Source organism: Nematostella vectensis, chromosome 13 (assembly GCF_932526225.1).
Source record: "Nematostella vectensis chromosome 13, jaNemVect1.1, whole genome shotgun sequence".
NCBI lineage: Eukaryota > Metazoa > Cnidaria > Anthozoa > Actiniaria > Edwardsiidae > Nematostella > Nematostella vectensis.
In genome coordinates this window covers 7,003,812-7,026,136 of record NC_064046.1, presented here as the reverse complement: position 1 = coordinate 7,026,136, position 22,325 = coordinate 7,003,812, and the positions used below count along the sequence as shown (strand labels likewise).

At 48.5% G+C, this 22,325-nt stretch overlaps 2 protein-coding genes across 3 annotated transcripts; one reads left to right on the top strand and one right to left on the bottom strand.

Annotated features, from left to right (window-relative positions):
- Positions 1-8,227: 8,227 nt before the first annotated feature.
- On the bottom strand, positions 8,228-17,105 carry LOC5510886. Of its 2 annotated transcripts, none has more exons than XM_048720800.1 (4): positions 17,028-17,105; positions 9,805-10,028; positions 9,192-9,571; positions 8,228-8,736 (listed from the first exon to the last, which is right to left on the bottom strand). In XM_048720800.1, exons 1-4 carry the CDS (start codon positions 17,065-17,067, stop codon positions 8,481-8,483), a joined length of 900 nt encoding a protein of 299 aa, XP_048576757.1. In that variant the 5' UTR covers positions 17,068-17,105; the 3' UTR covers positions 8,228-8,480. The 2 variants fall into 2 exon arrangements, with proteins under 2 accessions (XP_048576757.1, XP_048576756.1); XM_048720799.1 differs by lacking the exon at positions 17,028-17,105 and adding an exon at positions 13,787-13,970.
- Positions 17,106-17,954: 849 nt separating this feature from the next.
- LOC125559027 lies at positions 17,955-18,857 on the top strand. Its single transcript, XM_048720801.1, has 2 exons — positions 17,955-18,260; positions 18,375-18,857. Exons 1-2 carry the CDS (start codon positions 18,204-18,206, stop codon positions 18,828-18,830), a joined length of 513 nt encoding a protein of 170 aa, XP_048576758.1. The 5' UTR covers positions 17,955-18,203; the 3' UTR covers positions 18,831-18,857.
- Positions 18,858-22,325: the final 3,468 nt, after the last annotated feature.

The following is a 22,325-nucleotide window of genomic DNA, read 5'->3' as shown; positions in this document are numbered from 1 at the left end:
GCGAGACGTGCGGCAAAGGACCTTACACACCACCCCCTCCCGTTAGACGTTTCGCATGGTGTACAACAAGCGTGTGCTTCTTCCGGATGGGATCCACTCCCTTCCTTACGGGCACGTGGACTTGACCAACTCATAAAAGAGGGGAATCCGTAGCCCCCTCCCCCATTGTTTAGAGCGATGTCGTGCTGTGCGCCAGACCCCACCCACCCTTTTGTACAGTGCCGCTCTACGTGGGAACGGCTTCGCTGTATGCTTGCGTGTTGTTTAGGGCACATCGAGATCCACGCCTCCCAACTGGATGGCCCCCAGTACGAGAAACGCCCCTTTTCCGAGAAAGGGGGCCAAGAAGAAAAAGAGGGTCCCACCCCAGACCCAGACCAAGAAGGCTTGGGATGCCCTCCTCCACAGGAGGTACTATAACCCACGGAATGCGGGAGCTTGGGGGGGGTGTGACCAAGTTGGCGCGGGCAGTGAGGGGAAAGACGGGTCCGAGCCTGAGCTACGTGAAGAATTGGTTACGTTCAAAACCCACCTTCAACCTCCACGCGCCCGCGCGTAGGACCTACCCCCGGCAACGGGTGATGGTGCAAGGCATGGACAAACAGTGGCAGGCCGACTTGTGTGACTTGCAAGCGTTCCGCCGGGACAACGATGGGGTCAAGTACCTCTTGACGGTGATTGATGTGCTCAGCAAATTCGCCTGGGTGGTTCCCCTGAAGGACAAGACGGGAGGTAGCCTGGTGGAGGCGTTTACCACCATTTTCTGAGGGGGTCTTGTTCCCACCCTCACCCTCCGTCTGTCCGTCGAGGGGCGCCTGATGGGTGCGAGGAAAGCTTCCCCCAGCGAGGAAGGGGTGGTCCACAGTGCCGCCCCTGATACCGTCAAGTTCCCTGTCCGTCCCCTGATCATCAAGACCCGAGAGATTCCCCAGGGACTACGCTCCACCAAGTTACAAGACGTGTTTGTGGGGGACCGCCCCAACCGCATCTTCGTGGCCTTTGTGGACAGCAAGCGGTACAACGGGAGCTACCGCCACAACCCATTTAACTTCCCCACCAGCATGCTCAGCACGATCAAGGTGGTCGTGGACGGCATCGAGATGCCCGCCCCCCAAACAAGATGACCGACGGGTGGGTTGCTGACCTCTACTACGACACCCTGGGGGCCATCGCTGGAACCGCCAACCAATCGATGGGGTTGGTGTCCACCACCCACAAGGAGTTCGCCAATGGGTACGGCGTCATGGTGTTTGACCTGACCCCTGGGGGCAACGCGGCCTCAGGGTTCGCCCACCCACAGCATAAAGGCATTGTCGACATCTACATCGACTTCACACAAGCCACGACCAAGGCGTACACCGAACTCTTGGTCGACGCCTAAAGGCAGCCGGTGTACGACATCCAATGAACACCCAAGACCTGCTCGAGAAAGCCCTGGCGGATAAGGCCCTCGCGCCCCTGTTTCAATGCGTCCGTCCCGCCGACCGTCTCCCCCAGCACCCACACCACGTCCCCACCCCGGCCGCTTACATCGCCAACACGGACCCCAGCACCCGCCCTGGGCAGCATTGGGTGGCCCTCTTCTTCACCCAAGACACCTGCGAATGGTTCGACAGTTATGGGTACCCACCTCACGTCTATGGCACCCACTTGGCCGCCGCGTGCCGCCTCCGGGACGCCGTCACCTACAACCCACAGAGCCTTCAGTCTCCGACCTTCGACGTCTGTGGCCAACATTGTCTCTTCTACTTACGCCACCGGGCCCGAGGGATCCCCCAAGACACCGTGCTCCACACCCACTACACCACAGACCCCGAAGCCAACGACCTGATGGTGCAGCTGGCTGCTCAAACCTGTCCCAACCAGACTTGCCCCCGGTGCACCTGCCAACAAGGGTCCCGCCCTCAATGCACGTGTAGTCCTTGTTCCTAAGAGAGAGAGAAAACCAATAAAACACAGGGAACCAGGGTCTCCGGTCTCTTCACTTTTCTTAAAAAAGCCCCTCCCACATTCCCCTCCCCGCATTTACTCCCGACGATGGAAGACGAATGCATCCACACCCCCTGCAGCCTGATGGTGGTGGGACCTAGCCATTATGGAAAAACCACCCTCATCCAACAACTCATCCACCACCACCCCCGATGCTTCGACAGACCCTTCCGTCGCATCATCTGCTGCTACGCGGAGCCACAGCCCGCGTATGACCTTATGGCCAAACGCGATGGAGGTAGAGTTCCACCGTGGGTTCCCCGGGAACGCGGCGACCCTGTTCGGTCCCCACGACACTCTGGGGCTCTTGGACATCGACGATCTGATGGAGGATGCCCCCGCCTCAAAAGCCTGTTCACCCGCGAGTCCCACCATCACGACATCACGGTGATCTTGATCACCCAGAACCTCTTCCAACAAAAAAAGAACATGCGCACGCTCAGCCTCGACACCCACTGCGTCTTCTGTTTCAGAAACCCTCGGGACCAACTGGCTGTACGCCAGCTCGCCATGCAAGCCTTCCCAGGACGCGTCCCCCAGGTCACGGAAGCCTTCGAGCACGCCACCCGCAAGCCCTGGGGCTACCTCTACTTCGACTTCCACCCCAACACCCCCAACCGCTACAGGCTTCGCAACCACGTGCTCCCTCACCGCCCCACCCGGGTCTACTGTCGGGAGGAGGACCTCACCCCCGAGGAACGCGTGGGAAACGTAAAAACGGTAAAACGAAGCCGGACCCTCCCCACACCCCCAGTCACTCCTGAGCCGCAGCCCAGCCCAGACCATGACTTCCACCGTGGACGAAACACGGCCCCGAGGGTGGAAAAGAACCCCCCTCCATCGTCTCGTGGGGGCCGACGCCAACCCCTCCGACGCCCAAGCCCGACGGAACAAACGGATGCGAAAAAAAACTGAAAGAGTACACCCATCTCGCCCAAGGGAAAGGAAAAGGAAAACGACGCACCACGCGGACCACCACGCGGTCTAAGACATCCACCAAGCGGCGGGGCCCTATCACGGAGAACACGACCCATACCGTCAGCACCCAACTACGGGGTAGAGGCCTCCCCCTCGTCCCAGACATCCGCCTCGAGCAACTGGGACGGAACTGGCGACCCCAAACCATCTACCCGACCCAGCACAAAGGCCAGGGCTACTTTATCGGGACCAAGTCCCCCTTCCTCCGGGAACGAGGCCAGCGAGGAGGAGGAGGAACCTACGACCTCGAGACGGCCCTCCACGCCGCCGAGGTGGGGTTCTCGAACCCACCCCCACGGCCCTACCAATGGGGTGGTGGCCTAGCCGCCCGTCACCCCTGGACCAACCCACCCCCCTTCTTTGGAGCATGGACCCCCCAAGTTGGACGAGGGTTCCTCACTAGCCTCCTCCCCTTCTTGAAGGACATTTTTTGATAAAGATCCGAGCCCCGCCCCGCAGCCCACCATTCGTCCATCATGCGCCGCGCAAGAGGGATCTACAAAAGAGGTCCTGGTACGGCCCTGGGCCCACAACGCATCCGACGCCACCGCCGACGACAACAATGTGGGAAAGGTCTCTTCAGCGCCCCCCTTCCCCTCGCCGCCTCCCTCGTCCTCCCCCCGCTGATCAATAAGCTGCGAGGGAAAAAGTAGGAGTATCTTGCCATGGCCGGACGCCTACGACGCAACGCCACCTTTCTTCAGGTCCTCGGTAAAGCCTCCCCGGCAGTACGCAAGAAACTGGTCCTCCACGCTACCCCCGAACAAATCAACACCCTAAGCAAACTGACCCTCAATGTCGTCAACCAAAACATCCCCTTGAGCCGTGGGATGTACCTCCCAGCCCTCGCCAAAAACGGGGCCCTCCCGATCGCTGGAGGGGAGGTGGGGCACATGCTCGACAGCGCCCAAGACAAGGACCCCAACACCCCCAGCCGACGCCTCCAGCACCGTAGTCGCGAGCTGCTTAAGGAACTAGACCTACCCCTCCCACCTAAGTCCCGGCGCCGACGCCTTCCCCCCATCGAAGACCTCGACGCCGACGACGACTACGACGACGAGGAAGAGCCCCCCACCCCCCACCTAGGGCCAAACCTAAACCTAGACCTACCCCCAGGTCTAAGGTGATCGCAGCCTAGAAATGGAAAGACCCCACCCCAAAACCCTCAGTCCTCGCCACCACCACCACCATGCCCACCCGCAAGACCCCACCCACACCGGCCTTGCGTCGCATGGCACTGGTCCCCGAGGAGATCGTCCAGGGACTCGTCACCGAACGCCGGTGGACCGCAGCCCCCGAACTCCAAATCATGGTGGCTATGGAGAAACGCCTGCGAGCCCTTCTCGAAGACAGCACTCTCAATCCCGACGTCCGGATGCAACGGTACGCCCAACTCTACAACGAGTACCGAACCATGGGCCGCCTCGCACAACTCCCGGGAGCCTCGAGAGCCGCCCCAGTACCGACACCCCAACCCACCGCCGCCACACCCCTTCCAGAGCCAGAGCCAGAGCCTGAGCCCGAGCCCGAGCCCGAGCCAGAACCGGACCTGGACCTGCCCGACCCACCCCTCGAGACGCCTCTGAAGAGGCGTCATACTCACAACACACGTAATAGCCCGTAAACGGTCCACCATACCTTCTTCACCCATGGTGTTTACCTTAATGTGCTAATGACGCTGCGTGTTGAATCGATTTTGCATTCCTGTCCCTCACGTCACACCACCTGTCACCTACCATTCTAAAAAGGGCACCTGTCTCCGACAACCAAACCAAAAAAGAAAAAAGACCCCACCAAGCGCCACCCGACACACACATCATTCACCCATTGCCCAACCATGACAAGCACGTCACCCTCCGCGGCGCACCAACACCAAAACGAAAAGAAAACCCACGAACCTCAATTCGCTATTTGGGAACAACACGGTGAACGCATCCTGGTCCGACGGTGTGTCGACCCCAACCACATCCGCCACTTTGCCGAACAACTCTACAAACTCATCGAAGCCGAACTTCGCAGCCTCGTTTGAGGACAACTGGGGTGCAAGAAACGCAGAGCCCTGAACCTCTGTAGGGATATGCTCGAGAGCCAACTGGGATACTCCTCAAACGAACCCTCGAACTCGAAACCTACCCAAAAGCGAAACGACCATGCCCGGACTCGTCCCTGCCCTCGCCACCCTTACCTTGGCTTTCTTCACGGGAACGGCACTAGCGCTAGGCGTCTACTGCAGAGGACGTCTGGCTCTCACGCTACTCGCTCGGGACCTCTTACACACCCTGCATCTCACTCCAGCCCCAGCCCCAGACCCAGACCAAGACGAGGACACCACCACCATGGTGAAACAACGCTCTCTTTATTCATCCTAACCTAAACCTGTACATAACACAACTATAGTAACAATAATAATGATAATAATAATAACTGTGATAATAATAATAATAAAACAGAAAAAACACAAAACGGTGTGTCGCAGAACTGTTCCGATCCATACCCCGAGCCGCAACCTCGAGGGCCTCGGTCTGCACCGTCCCCCGAAGAAAGGCTCGGGCTATCGCATCCCCCTCCTCCTCCTCCTCTTCACTGCTCCCACTGCTCTAGCCTAACCGCTCGTAGGCCCTCAGGGACCGCCCACGAGCCGTGACTCGAACCATTAAAAAACGCGTGCATAGCCTCCATGAAGATGTCCAGGTCCCGCAAATACGTGGGGTAGATCTCATGCGAAGGGGGAGGGGGAGGCGGCTCAATCTTCCTGTTCTCCCACTCGAAACGAAACCCTTGGAACAGAGACCGATGCAAAGGCCACTGCACAGCCCACCCCTTGTCCGCACACGCGCACGGGTCCCAAAGACGATCCCACGGCGAAGCCGGATACGGTCGGCGAGGAAGCAACACCCCCGACTCACAATTCGGACGCTCCTCCTCACGCACCAGGTGAGAAACCGTCGTTGGCACCCCCACTCAGGACACAACACCCCAAAATAGGGATCCTCACCCCCCGTATCGTACTGAGGATAAGTCCGGCGAAACATCGCCCAACGCTTGAACACAGGAAGCAACCGCTCTGCTTGCTCACGTCGCCGATTCGCTGCCACAGTCCCCCTAGGTCTCCGCTCCAAACGCCCCTGTCGCCGTCCACATCCCGTCGCCAGAGCCTCGGACCGACGGACCCACAAGATGCCGGTGCATTTAAAAAAACGACCACGACAATGCGGACAACGGAAGGGAAGTGAAGTGAAGACGTGTGACTGTGTACCCAACCCCACAAACACACCCTATGACAGGGTTGCTGACAGCAAGGCAGCAGCTCCATCACCTCCTCCTCCCCCTCGCGACACACCACACAGTCCATTACATCCATAATCTCAAAGGAAACACAACGCTCAGAGTGACCCCTAAGCGCTCCGCAAGGTCCTCCAGGGGTCCTCGTGATAGCACACACTGTACTTATAAAGACGTTGCAAGACATCACCATGACATGACTTTGTGTGACATCAACACAACAGACGTTTGTTTCCCAGCTCGGGGAGGTCTCGCAGCAACGATAACTTGTAAAGCAATACATCTGACAGATAATGATCCACCACCTCCTGACGACTTCGCTCCACATTCCCTTCCCTCATACGATGAGGATTCCGCCACTTGCTCTCAAAAAGCCCGCGACCTCCACGATCAATGTACACTTCCCCTGGATGCACCACGTAGCGGAGCCCCGATGCCCCAATCGGACCGACAACCCACTCCTGCTTCACACGATCCACCGTGGGAATCGAACCCTCCAAACTCTCACGAACGGATGGAATCATATGCTCCCTGCGTCAAGCCCTAGCGTACCGGTAACACCGCATACACAACGGACGCCCCACGTCCACCTCCTTCTTCACGTTCAAACGATAACAACACCGGTAACGGCTCCGCGTTGGAGCCGTAAGCACCGCACTCTCGCTCTCGCTAGCCGCCGCCATCGTCGCTCCCTTTTTTTCTTGTGACACTGGGACACCGGTGACACAGGAATCCCACCGGGGCTTGTTTACCACGTCCTTGACAGGGTGACACATTCCACACCTTGACAGGTTTTTTGACAGGTTGTCACATTCCACACATTCCTGAGCATGCTCAAAGGCAAATCTGCATAATTATTCAGGCTTTTCTTTGTTATTGTTACTATTGATCTCACAGTTGCTGGGCTTATAACATAGTGCACGAAAAATATTTTTATACACGATCACAAACTTACACAACCATAGGACGTGTTTAGCACTAACTTCATTTTGGCGAACCCTCCTGAGATAATGACTAAGGCACATATTCTTGAATTATAACTTTACACATGCCTGATACAAACTTCTTGTTAATATTTTTTTTCTGGATATTCGAGCTTTAAGAAGTCAGTTATCAGGTCCTCGGAACTGCTAAAAACAGCTTGTGTCAAATATTCATTTGTTGTATTGCGGTCTTTTGGCTCCTAAATTTCCTGACTTTTAGAAAAATGATTGTAGAGGCATCAGGGAAAGTTTTATTTCGTTACTTGGTTTATGACCTACTTGCCCAAAAATTGGGCAAGTAGGTCATAAACCAAGTAGTGGAGAAAGTCGCCAGAAACGTACTACAAACATAGCTTCCAAAAATCGGCAGAATGCATCATTTTTAAAATTGTTTCTTGGAATTCTATTTACTAGTACATAATTATATTACTCTTTCTTGAAGTGGTCACATAATTTGTTGCTTTTCAATGCGCGCTGCTAAACGTCTAGGTACTAATATTTCTGAAAAGTTATTTGCTTCAAATTTCCAGTCATTTCTATTAGGTGAAAGCGTCGACCCGTTGCCTAGCAAAACAGCACCACATTAAGTGCATGACCCGCGTATGAAAACTCAATATTTCACACTCAGTCCGTAGACTGAATACACGCCTTCGAATTATCTTGAAAGACCAGCGAACCAACAAGAGCACCAACTCTGCTATAGGAAAGTACCAATAGCGTGAACTTCATATGACCAAATAAAAGTTCATCATGCTAGATTTGACCAGGGAGTTGTGAGATTTGACTAGTGCTTAGCCCCGTGCAAACATCCCCATTATCAGGCGACATTTCCGGCATCCCCTCGCTCAGCTAAGGACAAGACCTACTTGCAGCACGTCCTATCTGAGCCAGCCCTCGCAAAGGCTTCATGTCACTTTTATTGATGCTGCTGTAGTTGAAATGAAAATACCGCAGCACTAAAATGCCCCAAATCCTTCCAACTAAAGATCACACAATTCTAAATGCATTTATATTTTATATTTTGAAAAATACACAGAATTATCACTGCTTCTTATTGCTGCATATCACAAGCCGCAGCCTGAACTCCTTATGTTCTTCCGGGCTTCCTGTGGTATCTTGGGTTTCCTGTGGCTTGTGAAGTAAGGTCAGCTGAAAACATCCGAGTTACCAGCCCCTCTTACCTCACTGTTAACCACAGGAATACCGAATAGAACGCTAAGGGCTAGGCTTTGGCTGATATCACTACAATCATTGCTTCTTAGTAGTAGTGGCTCCTAGCACAAAGGTATTTGTCTGACTTCCATCTCCCCAACCAATAACTAGCACGTGCAGCTCCGTCAGTTGACCACTCCCTGTTGTCAAGGTAACAGAGTTGATAGACGTGCCGCGAGGGTCGTAGTGATTGGAGCTGGTGGGAGAGCATGGGAGTTCGGTTGGTAGGCACACGTAAGTTGACATTGCAGATTTGGAATCTACCGCCACTGTACTGATAGCAACGTCAAAGCTGCAATCAAAATTAAATACCTATAAAAATGAGTGCAATGGCTTAGGGGTGAGCTAAATGATTTACTCAGAAACACTGAGCAAATCCCTACCGTTTCAGGCGCGTACACCCCCTTGGCTTTTTCTATAAGATTCCTATGGATGCGAACCCGCCCTCAGCCAATCCTGGGTACGCGCCTGCGGTTTTAAATGTTCTCCGACCTCAACGATTTCAAAACCCTTGAAGCGTTATCATTAGCACTGAAATGGTTTCCAATCATGTCACCTCTCCGTAAGGCGCTGACCAGTCAAAAACGAGAATTCGCAGAAAATTTGGAAAAAAAACCCCGGTTGTCTTTAGTTTTTGGTGAATTAAATTCATGGCATTTAATTAATACCCTGTATTTAGATGGGATGGAGGTTACGCTTTTGAGCCGCTTACTTGAAGCTGGTCTATAGAACGAGTAGTAAACATACCGACTTCCGGTCTCGCTATCTGGACAAAAGCGGAAGAAGAATTCCTTCCTGGCCAGGGTAGTCACTGTTTGTTCCGTAGTGGTCTTCACTATCTGCATCAGCACTGTGGCGGCCAGCGGTCTTCCACCACTTCCTTGAGGCTCTGGGAAGAACTCCAGCATCTTTTTGGGAGCAACCGGTGGCGGTGGTACCCAGTCCTTTACGGGGACGAATTCCACAGCTACTGTCCAGTCGATGTTGGGCCCAGGCCCCGCGGTGACTCTGACTACGATGTCGCCCATTGTAGCGTTGTATGTATAGTTGCAATAATGGTTGCCTGTGAACTTGCCGTTGTTGTAGTTGGAGCAGTAGACTTTGCCACAGTCAGCGGAGTCGCAGACCTGTAGTAAGAGAAATGAAATTATAGCTTCCACTTAACGGAGCTCGAAACTACGGGAAATCTTGGATTTACTAGCCAGGCTATTGCAAAAAGATTTTGAGTTCTTGTCTTAGCCGCTCTGAACAGTGCCACTCAAGGAAAATAGGAAGTACAGTAGAACCCACTACCTCGAGCTCTAAGAGGAGACACAAATAACATAACATAAATGCATTGTCGAATGGATTTTAGCCTAACCTCTAGTTTTGCTAAAGTGCCGATATCAGGGTTCCAGCCATACGGCATGTTGACACGCACGACGGTATTGTTTTGGTGGTAGAGTTTTCCGTCGCAGACAGTGGCGGAGTACAAGAAGACCTGATCAGGGTCAGCGCGCTCGGGTTTTGGCGACACGTAAAGCACTGGAATAAATTTCACCTCTATGGCCTCCTCAACGCTTTCTACCTTTCCCAACGCCACACCTAAGAACATCAAGAACATTTATTACTACTTCATATTTTAGTTTATCTTTATTTAACTTAATTTAAACCCTCTCACTTAACGACAAATGATATATGGATAATGATGGGTAATGATACCATTTCATGCCAGTTTATAAATTGATTTGTATGCTCACCACTTTCTTGTGAGCAATTAATGAATGAAAGAGGAAGTTGCAGTTGAGGCTGGGCCTTATTTGCGTGGTATTTTAAGGCTAAAAATGTTATATAAAATTTATAGTACCCAATAAACTATTAGAATGGAATTTGACATATGATCAATTGAAATAATATTCAAGGTTGTTATTATCAAGACAATTTAATTATTTTGCTGCTAACTAAGATTTGGCGAAATCTCAGGGTAGACGTTCTTATAAAAGATTGTCTTCGAAATGAGAAAGTGTTAACACGAACTCGTGTGATTAGGCAATCAGCACTATATTGCAAACACTTTATGAATCAATATTATTCCGAATTGCCAAAGTTGCCTTATTTACCTCACAAACATAAGCTAATGCTCAGATGAAATTTTTAAATCAACATGGCGTCTCTTCTCTACCCTGGTTCCAGAGCCTCGAACGTCTCTCTATTTAGTGGCCATTATTAAGTGCCGATGAAGTTTAACTGAGGCAAACCGGCTATGCCATGCTGACGAGTCCTAATGAGGACGAAACAGCTGTCCATGGTTGCCGAACTGCACGGGTAATAGACTGTGCTAGCGTCCCGTCTTGGCCCGACTGGTGCCAATGTGTGTATGCTAGTGTGCTTTTAAAGTCCACAATCATGGACACAAAATATATGGTACACGAAGTGGCGCAGAGGCTCATGGGGTATTGCACAATAATACAGATTTCTCGGTACCGTACCACGAAAAAAAAACAGTTGCATTTTATGACTGGGATACCACAGGTATCCCAGTTATTACAAGCAAAACTGTTGTAAGCAACAGGCTGTAGCAATACCGTCGCTAGATTGAAAAGACACCGCTGTGCATTGTTAAAACTTCAAGGCATACCGTCTTGGGTCAGCGGTAGCTTAACTTAACTGGTAGTGTTGGATTTGGAATAGGGGGGAGGTTTCTGTTTTAAGTCTGTTTTTCTTACAATTTTGCTAAAAAAAACCCAGGAGTGAAAGGGTTAAAGGTATTTTTTTCAAAATAGCGTATTTCGAGAGGTGAAAGTTGCCCCCTCACTTATTTCTCACTTATTTCTGTAGGGTTTTATCCGATCTAGACGGATTTTGGTTCAAACATACCCTACACTATGAGTTATGTTCCAGTTTTTGGGCAAAACAGAAGTTACTAGAAGATTAATAATATTGGGTTTGTCTTGTCGTTACCATGGCAACTATTAGGGCAATTAAAAAATGTCTCAAAGGAACACAGTTTGACTCTTATACTGTAATTGTACTAAGTTTGGTTAGGTTTGAACAAACATTGAGTGAAATTTGATTGGGGGGCAGATTGAACATGACCAATGTGGTTTCACAGGTAGCCCAGGCTCACGGCGAGTGTAGGTTTATTACAGAGTTTGTATGAGCGCACAGAGTTTGTACGAGCGAACAAATCTCGTTGAAATAAATAAACTGATTTGGAAATAAAACAGGAGCTTGGCGTTGCTGCTACTCATACCCGCCATTATTTTAAGCTGTTAAAGCCGTCGCCTTCTGTATATAAAATAGACAAGGTTGCAAACTCCGTCAACCGCCAAATTCCAAAGTGCTCAACAAATCCACCGATCCTTTCGAAATCCAGACTCGCACGGCAAAATAAACCTCGCAGAATCATAGCACACATTTTTATCTTTCCCACCATACCTTTTAATCGTCTATTTATCCCCGTTTTGCCGTTTGAGCTGCGAGAATCTTTCTTTTGAATTTGAAAATATTCGTGATAGCGACGCTCGATGGGCCGTTCGTGGAGAAAAAGATAACGCTATGCCAAATTTTACCAGCCGGGGTAGGGTGCTAAATGTCAAATAATTTGACAGAGATGAAACCTGATTGGTTGGAAGGAAATCTGATAAAATGATATAAGCCTTGATTGGCCCACTTTTTACCGGGCAGTGGAATGGTTTTCTATGTGATGAAAACTTTCTACAACTCGACACAACTAGAACATGGAGCGTTTTCCCGAAAGTTAGCGGGCAATTAAGATTTTGGCAGAAACACCCGAAAATGTTTACCGGGTGACATTCCGGTTTCTGAGTTTATCGGCGTTTTAAGAAACGACCACCTGGAAACACAAGTAGTTACCTTTTTCCCAATTTAAAAAAACAAATTGAATAAGCCTATTATCTCATAAGGATCACTGATTCCACATGAAACTTCCACGCTGTGTAGCCATTTTGGGAAACAAGTTAGGCTAAATAATAACGGCAAAATTTTTGGGGTCGTAGCTTTTGGGGTCATTGCTTTTGGGGTCGTAGCTTTTGGGGTAACAGGTTTTAGGTTTTAGGTCTTCGTTTTGTAGACACCCGGTTGTCGGAGTTTGCAACCATGTCTATTTTACATACAGAAGGCGACGGGAAAAATTCGCAGCGGTTAAAACAGCTTAAAATGGCAAATAATGGAGGGTTTGAGTAGCAGAAACGTCAGGCTACTGTTTTATTTCCAAATCAGTATATTTATTTCAACTGTACGCTCATACAAACTTTGAAATAAACCTACACTCGCCGTGAGCCTGGGCTACCTGTGGTGGTTTTAGAGGGATCATATTACAATTTTGCTGCACCAGTAACTCCAAAGTTGTACCATCTAATAGTGCAGTTATAGAAAAGTATAAGTTTTCCTAATGTAAAACATAATAAAACGTTGAAGAATGATGTTCAAAGTTGTGTCCATTTTTATCAAAATCGAGGTATAGAACCCAACGGACTAAGACAGGCGCATTTCAGCCAATTTAGGAGAGGGTTCCGTGGTTTTTATTGCAATATTTAGCCTAACAAACTCTGTTGCCTTTGGAAATATGTTTCGATAATACACAGACTGCTATTTTGTCAATAAATTATAGCCAAGCTCGAGGTTACGATTGTGTCACTATGATACGATACCGGACACTTCTTGGAACCCCCTAAGCAACAGCACCTGTGCAGTATTGAACACATGAAGGATATACTGATATACTGAGCACCCGTCTTTCTATAGGGAATTCCCCATGGGCTGCAAACTATTGCTTAGCAGATGTGTACTACATAGAAAAGCATACATCACTTGGGGATATGAGTACCATTGTACCATGCCCCCCCCCCCCACACACACACACACATGCATTCCAAATGTGCAAAACTTCATTGCCACACCAGGGGGTCTAATTCCACCCTGTGCACTATGTATATACTAACTCCAAAAAATAACCCGCGAAAATTACGTTGCCCGTAAATCTGTGTGCAAACAGAGCATACCATTACTAGGAAGAAACATTCAAAGACATAATGGCGCTGCAGAGGTTCTGCGAATTAGTTTAGCATTTCTCTTGCTGGCCGGTGTTGTTTGCACGGGAGGTTGGAGGAAGGCTTCTTGACAAAATGCTAAAGTTCTAGACACTATTACGAGCATAAGAGAGTTACCAGAGTAGATAAGCAATGGGAGTTGAATTTTGGCTTTCAGACATAACATCTGTGGGTTTAATGCAAAAAAAAATGCTATGCTATGCCTAAGTTAATTTTACTTTGGGACTAGTTGACGCGCAAATTTCGAGCAAAGTAGGTAAAATTGGGTTCGCTTCGCAAATTGTGAAATACCTGATAAAAAGACGATGCAAAGAGCCAGAAGGCGAGCCATGTTTTGCTGTGCGACGCTGAGGTAAAACTGGCCAAGGTTCAATGTGTTCAAGCACTTATCTCTAACCTGAAGGGGCTGTACCGACTTCCATGGATTCTATATTTAGTAAAATGATCATCAAAACGTGCTCTCGCGCAAACAATGCCAACAAGGTTTCCTTCATGCATCACTTCCACGAAATAAGCTTTTTGGAATTTAATCACGTCCCGCAACGCTCAAAAGAGCGAGACCAAAGAGGGAACGTCCAATACCGTATTATTTCAAATGAGTAGGCAACTGCGTCAATACAGAGTGAGATGTCCCTTAAATATATCTGTATATATACGGCTGACCGTAAAATTTCAATCGCATGGTTGCTTTTGCAAAGGCATGTCTTTTTTCAAGCCCCAACTTCCACGAAAAACAGTAATCCGTCACTGCATGTCACGCAACGCTTTTAGAAACAGTCAAATAGTGCTTATATAGCTATTACAAAAGAGCGGCGTGTTTATGCATTCTTTCTATGCAGTAGAGCTAGAAACAAGTACAGGATAGACCAAAATTGTTGGGCTTAATTCTGGTGATAAATCACGAATGAAATGTTGCAGTTCATCGGATTCTGTTCGCGCCCCGTGATAGCAGTTCAGATTAAGCAATGTAACTTGACCGGGTTAAGGCTTCTCATGACAGGATCAATTCAGCCAATTTAGGAGAGGGTTCCGTGTGTTTTATTGCAATATTTAGCCTAACAAACTCTGTTGGCTTTGGAAATAGGGTAGTCGATGTTTAGATAATACACAGAATGTTATTTTGTCAGGTATTAAGAAAATGCTACTGTCACCTTGTTACAATAAATTATAGCCAAGCTGGAGGTTACGATTGTGTCACTATGATACGATACCGGACACTTCTTGGAACCCCCTAAGCAACAGCACCTGTGCAGTATTGAACACATGAAGGATATACTGATATACTGAGCACCCGTCTTTCTATAGGGAATTCCCCATGGGCTTTAAACTATTCCTTAGTACATCTAAAAAAAATATTTAATGTGTACTACCAAGAAAAGCAAACATCACTTAGGGATATGAGTACCATTGTACCATGCCCCACACCCCCACACACATGCATTCCAAATATGCAAAACTTCATTGCCATAGCAGGGGGTCTAATTCCACCCTGTGCACTATGTATATACTAACTCCAAAAAATAACCCGCGAAAATTACGTTGCTCGTAAATCTGTGTGCAAACAGAGCATACCATTACTAGGAAGAAACATTCAAAGAAATAATGGCGCTGCAGAGGTTCTGTGAATTAGTTTAGCATTTCTCTTGCTGGCCGGTGTTGTTTGCACGGCAGGTTGGAGGAAGGCTTCTTGACAAAATGCTAAAGTTCTAGAAACCATTACAAGCATAAGAGAGTTACCAGAGTAGATAAGCAATGGGAGTTGAATTTTGGCTTTCAGACATAACATCTGTGGGTTTAATGCAAAAAAAAATGCTATGCTATGCCTAAGTTAATTTTACTTTGGGACTAGTTGACGCGCAAATTTCGAGCAAAGTAGGTAAAATTGGGTTCGCTTCGCAAATTGTGAAATACCTGATAAAAAGACGATGCAAAGAGCCAGAAGGCGAGCCATGTTTTGCTGTGCGACGCTGAGGTAAAACTGGCCAAGGTTCAATGTGTTCAAGCACTTATCTCTAACCTGAAGGGGCTGTACCGACTTCCATGGATTCTATTTTTAGTAAAATGATCATCAAAACGTGCTCTCGCGCAAACAATGCCAACAAGGTTTCCTTCATGCATCACTTCCACGAAATAAGCTTTTTGGAATTTAATCACGTCCCGCAACGCTCAAAAGAGCGAGACCAAAGAGGGAACGTCCAATACCGTATTATTTCAAATGAGTAGGCAACTGCGTCAATACAGAGTGAGATGTCCCTTAAATATATCTGTATATATACGGCTGACCGTAAAATTTCAATCGCATGGTTGCTTTTGCAAAGGCATGTCTTTTTTCAAGCCCCAACTTCCACGAAAAACAGTAATCCGTCACTGCATGTCACGCAACGCTTTTAGAAACAGTCAAATAGTGCTTATATAGCTATTACAAAAGAGCGGCGTGTTTATGCATTCTTTCTATGCAGTAGAGCTAGAAACAAGTACAGGATAGACCAAAATTGTTGGGCTTAATTCTGGTGATAAATCACGAATGAAATGTTGCAGTTCATCGGATTCTGTTCGCGCCCCGTGATAGCAGTTCAGATTAAGCAATGTAACTTGACCGGGTTAAGGCTTCTCATGACAGGATCAATTCAGCCAATTTAGGAGAGGGTTCCGTGTGTTTTATTGCAATATTTAGCCTAACAAACTCTGTTGGCTTTGGAAATAGGGTAGTCGATGTTTAGATAATACACAGAATGTTATTTTGTCAGGTATTAAGAAAATGCTACTGTCACCTTGTTACAATAAATTATAGCCAAGCTGGAGGTTACGATTGTGTCACTATGATACGATACCGGACACTTCTTGGAACCCCCTAAGCAACAGCACCTGTGCAGTATTGAACACATGAAGGATATACTGATATACTGAGCACCCGTCTTTCTATAGGGAATTCCCCATGGGCTTTAAACTATTCCTTAGTACATCTAAAAAAAATATTTAATGTGTACTACCAAGAAAAGCAAACATCACTTAGGGATATGAGTACCATTGTACCATGCCCCACACCCCCACACACATGCATTCCAAATATGCAAAACTTCATTGCCATAGCAGGGGGTCTAATTCCACCCTGTGCACTATGTATATACTAACTCCAAAAAATAACCCGCGAAAATTACGTTGCTCGTAAATCTGTGTGCAAACAGAGCATACCATTACTAGGAAGAAACATTCAAAGAAATAATGGCGCTGCAGAGGTTCTGTGAATTAGTTTAGCATTTCTCTTGCTGGCCGGTGTTGTTTGCACGGCAGGTTGGAGGAAGGCTTCTTGACAAAATGCTAAAGTTCTAGAAACCATTACAAGCATAAGAGAGTTACCAGAGTAGATAAGCAATGGGAGTTGAATTTTGGCTTTCAGACATAACATCTGTGGGTTTAATGCAAAAAAAAAATGCTATGCTATGCCTAAGTTAATTTTACTTTGGGACTAGTTGACGCGCAAATTTCGAGCAAAGTAGGTAAAATTGGGTTCGCTTCGCAAATTGTGAAATACCTGATAAAAAGACGATGCAAAGAGCCAGAAGGCGAGCCATGTTTTGCTGTGCGACGCTGAGGTAAAACTGGCCAAGGTTCAATGTGTTCAAGCACTTATCTCTAACCTGAAGGGGCTGTACCGACTTCCATGGATTCTATTTTTAGTAAAATGATCATCAAAACGTGCTCTCGCGCAAACAATGCCAACAAGGTTTCCTTCATGCATCACTTCCACGAAATAAGCTTTTTGGAATTTAATCACGTCCCGCAACGCTCAAAAGAGCGAGACCAAAGAGGGAACGTCCAATACCGTATTATTTCAAATGAGTAGGCAACTGCGTCAATACAGAGTGAGATGTCCCTTAAATATATCTGTATATATACGGCTGACCGTAAAATTACAATCGCATGGTTGCTTTTGCAAAGGCATGTCTTTTTTCAAGACCCAACTTCCACGAAAAACAGTAATCCGTCACTGCATGTCACGCAACGCTTTTAGAAACAGTCAAATAGTGCTTATATAGCTATTACAAAAGAGCGGCGTGTTTATGCATTCTTTCTATGCAGTAGAGCTAGAAACAAGTACAGGATAGACCAAAATTGTTGGGCTTAATTCTGGTGATAAATCACGAATGAAATGTGACAGTTCATCGGATTCTGCTCGCGCCCCGTGAAAGCAGTTCAGATTAAGCAATGTAACTTGACCGGGTTAAGGCTTCTCATGACAGGATCAATTCAGCCAATTTAGGAGAGGGTTCCGTGTGTTTTATTGCAATATTTAGTCTAACAAACTCTGTTGCCTTTGAAAATAGGGGGACTGGGGACTTTCATAGAAATAAGAATAACCCGCGCCTTGCCCCGCCGCGCCCGTAGTTTTTCGTAGGCCCTCAACGCCTAGTATACAGTCTGGGGGCCTCACGGGAGGGGTGTGTTATAGGAGTCGCTTTCAAAGGAGATGGCGGCGCGTGCCCGTTTTCGGTAGTCTTATGCTGAAAGGGAAGCAAGGGCAGCCTAAAACGATAACAGGGTGGCTGGCCCCCTTGTGTGGTAACATATGGGAACCAAGGAACAAGATGCAGGCACAATAAACGCAAAACGTCTTTATTCCTCTTCATTTGAAACACAATAATATATAGTAAAGCCGTTTCGCCCAATTTCAGGGTTCATCAGCACACATAGCACACAAAAAGTACAGATGTGGATGGCACTAGAGGCTCAAGGGATCGAAAAAACGTTCCAAGGTTGGGACAAAATCACTAAGCCCGCAATGACTCAAGGGATCGCAAAAACTTTCCAAGGCTGGAACAAAATCACTAAGCCCGCAATGAGTCAAGGGATCGCAAAAACGTTTCACGGTTGGGACAAAATCACTAAGCCCGCAATGACTCAAGGGATCGCAAAAACTTTCCAAGGCTGGAACAAAATCACTAAGCCCGCAATGAGTCAAGGGATCGCAAAAACGTTCCAAGGTTGGGACAAAATCACTAAGCCCGCAATGACTCAAGGGATCGCAAAAACGTTTCACGGTTGGGACAAAATCACTAAGCCCACAATGACTCAAGGGATCCCAAAAACTTTCCGAGGTTGGGACAAAATCACTAAGCCCGCAATGAGTCAAGTGATCGCAAAAACGTTCCAAGGTTGGGACAAAATCGCTAAGCCCGCAATGACTCAAGGAATCGCAAAAATGTTCCACGGTTGGGACAAAATCACTAAGCACAGAAAAGACGAGCAAAATAAAAGGCAATGTAAGGTGTGTGGGCATCGAACCAACCACACAAACACGAGTGAATGTCTCCGCCACGACACCTTTAGAATATAGGGGCCTCCAAAGCTACCTAAGCCGAGAACCATGTAGCGTCAGACCGTGGGGCCTATATAGCTACTGAAAATCTGCAAAGCTAGAAGCCGAGGTTAAGGTAGTCATCGAGGCACGAACCGGGCCTGCGATTGCCAAAGAGCTGATTCCTCTGTGTTTGTGTGCAGGATAATGACTATGCTCTCTAAGTGTTTTATCATAAACTTTTCAGGTACCGCGCACCGAAGTATATCCCTGTGACTAGAGAGGCCAGATGCAAGGCGTATGAATCTGTAGTCGGTAGTTTAGGCAATCCCGTGAGCCCGCATAAAAGCTTCAAATGTAGGGCTTTTTCGGACGATTTTCGGGGTTTTACGGAATCGCATTTTTGCGAAACCTAGTCACATTCCGAGCTCGAAAGCTCTTACCAAAACAGATGAGGTGCTCGCGTTATATTGCGAGCACGCATATACACGCTCGATGCTGTCACAGGAGTGTGAAAGGTTCGAGTAAGTACGCAGCTGCTTTGTATCCTATTATCTTTGTTCTACAAAGGAGTTCTTTTGTCTCTATTCTTCTCGTTCTTTGTGTCGAGGTGCGGGTATTGTTCATTTGCCCAGTCAAATTGCAGCTTGTAAGAGCTGCGTACTGACCCAAAGGTTCGGCAAAAAAAAGGGTGAACTTACGGATTCCTTACGGACTCCCTTAGGTACCCCATTAGGCCATCATCGGTCATTACATTGAAGTTTTTGCCTGAGAGAGCTCGTAGCATTTGCCTCTCTTTGCCCTGGCCGCTATGCGTCGATGCTCTACCTCCTCCAGACTCCCGATCTTGATGGCTGGGAGCCTACCCATCTCTTCCTCGGCTGAAGCTACCAAGTTTCGCAGCCTCTCTAAGTCGGCCGCTCCGATGTCGGTAATTAATTTCGTCTCTCCAATGATTCTCTCGAGTTAAGACTGCCATTCCATGACGCGAATATTATGCGCGCAAATTGACGTGTTCATTTCCAATCCAACATCGCTGTGTTGCGTGCAAGGCGCCGGTACAAGTAATTTTCGTCGTACTCATTGTTGCTTCGGCAAGCAATGTCGTCTATAGTGTTCTCAAACTCGTCCATGGTAGAATGGCCTACGTAGGGGAGAAGCTGTAAATTCGCTGTGTCATGATAATGTAATGGCCCTTTCCTAACCTAAAACGTCTGTCACTCACATGACGTTGTGCAAACATTCCGTAGACAATCTGGCGCAGAAGTCAATCTTGTTTTCGAGAACGTTCTGTACGTACAGTCGTGCGTATAAAACAACTCAAACATGATCGTGTTGTCGCATTTCGTAGCATTACGATCTCCTAAACCCCTCTTGGGTGAAAGAGCTTCGCGATATTCTTCTTGAGGTTGTGAGAGAGCAAAAAGAGCGTGCTCATTAAAACGTAAACAAGCCGATAATCCAATCACCTCGTGCTAAGGGTGAAAATGAGGAACGTGGATTGGACCGCCACCCTACGGATCGCGGAGTAACCGTTCTTCGGACGTGAATTGAAGCCGCTAGCGTGGCGTTTAAACCTGAGTTTTACTCGAACACCTCGCACCCGAACTCTTTGCGAATTTCTCGCAGTCTCTTTTTTATCTTTTTGCGTTTTTCCAGGGACTTTCTCTGGGGCCCTTTCTTTCTTTTTTTCTCACGCGATGCGAGGCCGTGCCGAGCTCTGATATGGGCCTTGAGCGCGTAATATTTCTCTTGCTACCGCAGTATTTGCTAAAACTCTTCGTCTGTGAGATCTGCCTGTTTTGCAGAGCCTTAGAGACTAGCTCGCTGATCGAGTTTTTCTTAGTCTCCACTAAAACCATTGTGTCTTCGTGTTTAGGCACCTTACTTGTAGAATCTCTAGAGACTGTCCCTGCGCCTACGCCCTCGACACCGATCAGCCCAGCGATCCCTGCCAGCGGACCGCCGCCGAGAAGAACCGTATCCCACTCAAAGAGACTCCTACGCCGGCGCTGGAGAGCGCCCCTGCAGCGATGCCGGATACCACAGACACAGCGTGGGTAACGGAAAAGGCGCTCTTATACTTTTTCCGCACCTGAAGATGATACGTTATCTCGTTGTCTAGAACCGCCCAAGTGTCACATATTTTCTGAAGTCGGAAGCTTTGCAGGTCGCCGCCGCTGTGCATACTGGGAAGCGAGGGGTATATGGCACCACCGCTAAAGTCGCTATTTGCCATGTTTGTTATGCCGGAACTAGGTTAGCTCTAATACAAGGCGATCAGGCTTGCCCTTTAAGTCCACCCGTCTACCGTAGTTTTCCCTGATCCATATTTGGATACTCGAGACAAACTCAGAGGAAGTTGCTGCGACACAAACGGGGATGTCGGGTCCATAGACGACTTTCTCGTGCGGTCTTCTTGTGTTTCTGGGCGAGCGAGGACGTTCGAAGTTCGTTCTCTCGTTCGCTCGCCTAAGGAGAGGCATTGTGTGCGATCTACGATATCGCAGTAGAGGGCCTCTATTTTCGGCAAAGCAACCTTAAGCGCGGGTTCCCTAAAGGGTTCCCGTGGGCGCCTTATCGGCCGCTCGAAGTAGAGCGTCTGTTCGCCTTTGGTGAGCACAGTATGTGGGATCACCATTGTATTGAACACAGTCCGCCTTCGTGTTTAATAGGACTGAGCATGGATTGGGAAGGCTGGCGTATGTTGGACGGGAAGGCGAAAAAGGCGGCAACTGCGGCGGGAGCCTCTATAGCCGAACATATCAAACACGCTATAGCCGAATAAATCAAACACGCAGGACCCGGTTTCCCTAGGTCTCTGACCCTCGGACAAAAGCTACTCTTCACGTCTACTTTGCCACGCGGAGGATACTCTACGAGCTCCCCCCCCCCCCCCCACCCCTGCCTGGCGACAGCCCGTTCACGCAAAAAGATAACCCCTACAAGAAAGCCGCTTTCGAGTCTATGTCCGGTTCGGTTTTTCGCGTAAGCCGGACTTCCGATGGTATGGATTTATTCGGCCTCCCCGGGGAAGGGGTATCGCAACGTGCACGTGATCCGTGGATACGACACGGCGGCGGACGAGTACCCGATCCACCTCAACTGTTTAGCGACGAAGGTGGAACGTACAATAGTGGGAAGCAAGTGGGTTTCATACGCAACGACGACCACGGGGGCATGCAACATAGCTGGTTTGCGCCTCCCAAAGGTGAGGGGCTGACAAAAGCAGGGCTTGGAGGACGCGATCGCTCGGTCGAGGCGTTCCTCTATCGCGGGGGCCGGTGGACCGACAATGAAGGCGCAGGCGGAGTTCGCAAAGCTGCTTGAAGACGCGATCATAGAAAACGACATCGCTCAAAGCGTGCAAAGGTACCAGTTAGCCGTGCAGGAGGCTAAGGTGATACTGAGTCTTGCGGTCGCACCAGGAGTGTGGCTGATTCCTAACGATCTGGTGATAATCACACAAAGTGTCGTGGGCTACAACAATTAACTGCAGAAAGCCACCGATTCCATGACGCTGGGCGCTAACGC

Coding starts and splice junctions, on each gene's coding strand:
- LOC125559027 (XM_048720801.1), top strand. CDS start 18,204: ATGTGGATGGCACTAGAGGCTCAAGGGATCGAAAAAACGTTCCAAGGT. Junction 18,261..18,374: donor CGTTCCAAGGTTGGGACAAA/ATCACTAAGCCC, acceptor GGTTGGGACAAA/ATCACTAAGCCCGCAATGAC.
- LOC5510886 (XM_048720800.1), bottom strand. CDS start 17,067: ATGGCTCGCCTTCTGGCTCTTTGCATCGTCTTTTTATCAG. Junction 10,029..17,027: donor TTGCATCGTCTTTTTATCAG/GTATTTCACAAT, acceptor TGATGTTCTTAG/GTGTGGCGTTGGGAAAGGTA. Junction 8,737..9,191: donor GATAGCGAGACCGGAAGTCG/GTATGTTTACTA, acceptor TTTTGATTGCAG/CTTTGACGTTGCTATCAGTA.